Below are 6780 nucleotides of genomic sequence, written 5' to 3'. Positions count from 1 at the left end.
TCAGTAGGTGTGGGGTTCAGAGGAAGGTCAGGATAAGGACCTACATGAGGTCATAGAACCCATAGTTACTGGGGTCCACATTCTAACTCAAGCTGTGCTGGCTTCAAAGCACTTGCATTCAACCGCTGGAGTGTGGGCTTTAGATGGAAAAATCTTCAGGTAATAGTTATTTAATTTACTCATATCAGAAAGTCAGAGGAGGAACTTAATTTGAGTGTGCTTACTTCATTAAAATGTGATTACTTCATGAAAGACCTTAGCAATCCAATGCCCAAGCTGCATTATGTTTCTCAGCTCCCTTCCTGGTAACAAGAATATAGTGGGAATGTCTGAGTATATATATATATATTTGCTTTTTCTTATTGTTAATTTTATTTAGACAATTGGAGATTTCCATGTTGTTGTAAGTAATAACCAAGAGAGGTCCCACCTTAATCCATTTTCCCCCAATGATCATTTCACAATCTATATGTATATCAAAACATCAAGTTGTACATCTGAAATAAACAACATTTGTATTTCTCAATTATATGCAATAGAGCTGAACGAAACCCCCACAACAATTCCAATGTGATAAAATTTCTGAGTGCATACATATTCTCTTTATTTCTTCCAAGGCTTTATTGCATAAGCATTATGCAACTCTTCAGCTAACAGTTTGATTTCTCTGCTTCCTTTTGCAACATGAAACGTATCTTTTTACATTATTATTGCATGCCAAACAGAATCTTTGAAAGTCATGTGTGTCTTTGTAGAAATATCAAACTTATTTAAAAATCCTTCAGTCAATGAGGTTTATTTGATGGACATTTTCAAAGGTGGTGAGAAGGAGTGAGCGACCAGTCTATATCCTCTCAGAAGGTACACATCTTCTTCTCAGTTTCCTGATGGCTGACTTCATCTCCTGGTTCCTCAGAGTGTAGATCAAGGGGTTCAGCAGAGGGGAGATGATAGTGAAGGTGACGGAGATGGCCTTATCTGTGGGGAGGGCATTGAAGGGCCGGGTGTAGACATAGATGCAGGGCACAAAGTGCAGGGTCACCACAGTGATGTGTGAGGTGCAGGTGGAGATGGCCTTCCTCCTGCCCTCCCCTGCCTGAGACCTCAGCATCATTAGGATGACTGTGTAGGACACAAGCAGGAAGATAAACCACAGTGTGGTGAGCAGCCCACTGTTGGAAATCATCAGCAGCTCAAGCACAAAAATGTCAGTATGGGCGAGTTTGAGGACCTGGGGGACATCACAGTAGAAAGTGTCAAGAACATTGGGTCCACAGAAGGGGAGGGGCAGCAACAGGGAAATCTGCACGATGGAGTGGACAAAGCTCCCCACCCAGCAGGCTACAATGAGGGCAGTGCATCGCCCTCTGCTCATGATGGTCACGTAGTGCAGGGGCTTGGAGATGGCCACATAGCGATCAAATGTCATCACTGACAAAGAACATACATCCACCCCTCCAACAAGGTGGAAGAAAAATATCTGGGTGGAGCAGCCATTGAAGGAGATGGTCTTTCTCTGTGACAGAAGGTCCACCAGAACCTTGGGAGCTGTGATGGAGGAAAAGCAGATGTCGGTAATAGACAAATTACGGAGCAAAAAATACATGGGGGTTGAAGGCACGATTCCCAGGTCATGGTGACCATGATGAGGAGATTTCCCAGTAGAGTTGTCACATACACCCACAATAGGAAAAGTAGAAGACCAAGTTCAGTTCTTGATTCTGGGTTTGGTCAAGGAAAACACATTCTTTTACCCTGGTGCAGTTTTTCAGCTCCATTGAGTCATCTTTCTCTCACTTTTGTTTCAAGCTACTTCATATCATACTTGGCTGTTTATTTTGTTTCTTTCCTAAGCACTAAGAACGCAATTCAGATTGTTCCTCCTGCGGTTGTGGTGTTTGCAATTTGTTGAGTTCTCCCAGTTTTTAAGATTATGATCAGTTTCATGATCAAATCAAAGTATCACATGAAACGTCATTGAATAATTCTTTTCCTATAAATCTATTTTTGAAAAGAATATCATTTACGTCTAGTAGTCACATTGGCCTAGCATATTTTATTTAATTAATTTATTTTGGTTTTATTATTATTTTTTATTCCACGCAAATTTATTGAATGTCAGGAATTTTCTGAAGCACTATATAGAAAGATAAGGAAGACATGGCTCCAGCCATTGAGAACTTATTGTTCACAAATTGAATTTTCATATTAGCAAATATTCTGGTGGCTTCAAGAGGTCTTGTTTTTCTGAATAAAAGGATCTCATTCAGTTTCTTATTGCAATCTTGCTGTGACATGAGTCAGTTTCCTTGCTGTTGGCTGTTTTACATTGAATTTCTTAAAATTGCAGAATTATTCCATGTAGGTAACTCATCATTGTGATTTCTTTATACTAAACAGATTATTTGATTAATAATTATTTTAAAATATTTACAATTTATGATTGGGAAACACATTGAAACAATATGTAAATCCCAATCTCAAAGAATATCTTTACTTTCTTTTATTGAGATCAAAATACTTAAACATGGGACCTACCCTTTTAACAAATTTTTAAGTCCACAATACAGTATAGCTACAATGTTGTACAGCAATTCTCTAGAGCTTGTTCATCTTGCATAATGTGATGTCATCCTTGACGTGATCTTGCTTGAGTGTCGGGGAGAGAATAAAGATAGTGACCTACTTTTGAGAGGTGGTTCATACTGTACCAACCACACTCTCCTCTGTGTTTTTCCCTTTGTGGATCTAAGCTAAGAGAGTGGAGGGATCCCATAGGAGGGAGAGACAATGGTATCATTAGAATAATGCCCCCACCTTTTTTTTGTGAAGAAGATTGCCCTCAGGTAACATCTGTTGCCAAGTGGAACACGCGAACTTAACCACTACAGCACTGGGCTGGCCCCAATAATGCCTATTTTCAAGAATCTGTTGTTGATCATTCTTAGGAAATTTTCCAATTATTATTTGCTCCTCTTTGTTCTTAGTGCACACTTCCTGCAATTTCAAATGTATGTGGATAAGTTGGACCACATTGTCAAAGGGTTTGCAGCCTAAGACAAGCAGATGATTTGTATAAATTGATGGACATAATGCAGGATAAAATGTGAAATGTGTCATGAGAAAAGTAGAGGTAGATTTGGGGGGATAGGAGATATCATGATTTCCAGCAGTAACACAGGCTACTAGTTTTTGAGGATTTACTATGTTTGAAGACTTATGAACGCTGATTTATTCAATTTTCCCCACAATCCTTTAGTGAGTATTAATGTTATACTTGTGTTCTTATGGAATGTATGATGAATATATACTTGGCTGAAAGGAAGGAAGCGATGGAAATAGAGTGGAATAAACTGTTTTTGTCCCCCTTCAATCTTACGTGTATAGGGTCTAATTTTGCAGAACAAGGATGTTTGACAATGTTGCCTGAAGACAAGAATTTGGCAGAAAGGGGCTCTGGAAACCCAATATACGTTGACCTTGTTTTGAGGTGGACTCACCAATAAGCAGCTCAAAGGATGTAACAAATGCATGATGCCTTCTCTCCCACTGAGTGGAACACATTTCTGAATCTCTCTTACCACTTCATCTCTCTTCCGAACAGTTAACACCCACCTTTGCTGTTTCTGTCACTGAGAAGATCATTTGGCTCTGAAGCATTTAATATACCTGGAAAATATCAAAGTCAAACTATTTATACATAATCAATAAAGACATCTCAATTTCACTATCCATAACCTTTACATTAGCTAAAAGCTCAACGTCTTTACCTAATCCTTTGATCCTGAAACTCCAACTACAAACAGTAAGTTATTGGGTACAGAGCAGAACAGAACACTGGTGACTTTAATTCTTGAAAACTTTGTTTCTGAAGACACAGCCTCTTGGAAGACTAAATATCTTAGTGTCTTAACTCCCCTTTCAGGAGAGAAAGGGCAGATTCAAAGAATCACATCTTCAAGAATTTCCACTGTATCCCTGTCTTACGTGCAAATCCCTCAATTTGAGGCTTACTATAAGACCTACAAAGGGAGTGTTACTGGACAAGGAAGTGGAAGTCGGTGCCTGATTCTGCTGTTGGTGATGAAGTTTCAGTGGGAGTTATTAAGAAGCTACTGGGACATGCTCATGTGTAAACACACATACCCGTACACAAATGGACACATTTTGGTTGGTGTCCAAATTACTTAGAAGGAGTAGAGGAAATCTTTCTGTTTATCTATAGCTCAATCATAACTATTTTAAAATGTGCCATATACTGTGCCCAAGGGACTACTAAGGGTCCAATTTTCATCACTTGTAAAGCTCAGAGGACACTATATAGAAATGAGTTTCAATTTGATTGTCAAACACCTAGAAGAGAACTGGACCTAAAATCCTTTGTTCCTAGTCTAGTTTCTAATTATACGCAGAATTGTAATAGTCTCATGATGTTGCTATAAGTCTCCATATGTAGAGACACAGGACAGATGACGTTCGAGGAAGGCAATTTTTTCCTGTTTTCCAACACTCTATTCATATGAGATCTCTCAATTTGGATTACTGCAAGCTAAGTTACTTTAGTAAAACTGTCTACAATATTACAATAGTTACTCATGATTAACTCAGATTATTGAATGGGTTGTTCTTGTGTAGAACTCACCTCCACTGTTTCCAGAATGCTGATGGGTTTGGGTTTACCTGCTTTTCCACTTTGTTTTAGTACATTAAACTAGTCTACACAGATTAAAAATCGCATGACACAGGTTCTGTGTTTGAGATGGGTAATTCTTTTTTATTCCCCAGCTTTACTGAGATAGAATTGACATGTATCATTATGGGTGTTTAAGGTCTACAATGGTTGATTTGATACATTTATATGCTGCGAATGATTATCATTGTAGTGTTAGCTTGCTCCTTCATCTCCTCACAGAATTACCACTTTTTTTGTGTCTGGTGAGATCATTTAAGATATACTCTCTTAGCAACTTTCAAGTATCGTTATAGTATTGTTAACTATAATCACCATCTGTACATTAGATCTCCAGCACTTACTCATCTTATAACTGGGAGTTTGTATGCTTTCACCAATATCTCCTCATTTTGCCCAGCCCCCAGCACCTGGTAACCACCATTCTACTCTCCGTTTCTATGAGTTTAGCGTTTTAGCTTCCAAATATATACGAGATAATACAGTATTTGTCTTTCTCTGTCTGACTTACTTCACTTAGCATAATGCCCTCGACGTCCGTCTCAAATGGCAGGATTTTCTTCTTCTTTGTGACCGATAATATTCCATCGTATATATATACCACGTCTTTATCCATTTATCCATCGATGGATGCTTAGACTGTTTCCATATCTTGGATAATGTGAATAATGTTACAATGAACATGAAAGTGCCAATACCTCTTTAAGATCCTGATTTCATTTCCTTTGGATAAATAGCCAGAGAGGGGATTGCTGGCTCATATGATAGTTTTAATTTTAATTTTCTGAGGAACCTTTATACTGTTTTCCGTAGTGGCTTTTCCAGTTCACTTTCCCACCAACAGTGCACAAGGGTTTCCTTTTCTCCACATCTTTGCTAATGCTTATTATTTCTTGTCTTTTTGATGATAGCCCTTCTTACAGGTATTAAGTAATATCTTACAGTGGTTTTGATTTGCATTTCTCTGATGCTTAGTGATGTTGAGCACCTTTCCATATAACTGTTGAGCATTTGTATGTCTTGTTTGGAACAATATCTATTCAGGTCCTCTGTCCATTTTTTTTTTTAAAGATTTTATTCTTTTCCTTTTTCTCCCCAAAGCCCCCCGATACATAGTTGTATATTCTTCATTGTGGGTCCTTCTAGTTGTGGCATGTGGGACGCTGCCTCAGCGTGGTTTGATGAGCAGTGCCATGTCCGCGCCATGGATTCGAACCAACGAAACACTGGGCTTCCTGCTGCGGAGCGCGCGAACTTAACCACTCGGCCACGGGGCCAGCCCCCCTCTGTCCATTTTTATATCGAATTGTTTGTCCTTTTGCTTTGAGTTCTTTACATATTTTGGATATTAACCTCTTATCTGGATATATCATTTGCAGATAGTTTGTCCTATTCTGTAGGTTGTCTTTTCATTTGTTGATTGCTTTTGCTGTACAGAAGATTTTTAGTCTGACGTAGTCCCAACGAAATGTTTATTAATTTTTCTTTTGTTGCTTGTGCTTTTGGTGTCATGTCCAAAAACTTGTTGCCAAGACTAATGTCTAGGAAACTTGTCACTATTGTTTCTTCCAGGAGTTTTATGATTTCAGGTCTTATACTTTTTTTTTTAATTTTTAAAAATTTTTAAAAATTTTTATTTTTTTCGGATGTACATCATATCTCAAATTCTGGATACATTACATCCTGCTCACCACCCGAACACTAATCACAGTGCATCCCCTCACATGTGACCCTAATCACCCCTTTTGCCCTCCCCCCTCCCCTCTTCCCCAATGGTAACCACCAGTCCAATCTCCAATGCTATGTGGGGTTTTTTTTTTCTCGTTTTTATCTCCTTATGAGTGAGATCATATGGTATTTGACTTTCTCCCTCTGACTTATTTCACTCAGCATAATACCCTCAAGGTCCATCCATGTTGTCACAAATGGCTGGATTTCGTCATTTCTTATGGCTGAGTGGTAGTCCATCGTGTATAAATACCACATCTTCTTTATCCATTCGTCCCTTGATGGGCACCTAGGTTGCTTCCAAGCCTTGGCTATTGTGTATAATGCTGCAACGAACATAGGGGTGCATGTATCTTTATGCT

The 6780-nt window shown here is 38.7% G+C and overlaps 1 protein-coding gene across 1 annotated transcript; it reads right to left on the bottom strand.

The window, feature by feature from the left end:
- Positions 1 to 844: 844 nt before the first annotated feature.
- On the bottom strand, positions 845 to 1429 carry LOC139040658 (olfactory receptor 4D11-like). Its single transcript, XM_070487408.1, has one exon. It carries the CDS (start codon positions 1427 to 1429, stop codon positions 845 to 847), a length of 585 nt encoding a protein of 194 aa, XP_070343509.1.
- Positions 1430 to 6780: the final 5351 nt, after the last annotated feature.

Source organism: Equus asinus, chromosome 17 (genome assembly GCF_041296235.1).
Source record: "Equus asinus isolate D_3611 breed Donkey chromosome 17, EquAss-T2T_v2, whole genome shotgun sequence".
NCBI lineage: Eukaryota > Metazoa > Chordata > Mammalia > Perissodactyla > Equidae > Equus > Equus asinus.
Note: the sequence above shows the minus strand (reverse complement) of the source record. Positions and strands in the feature narration are given on the sequence as shown.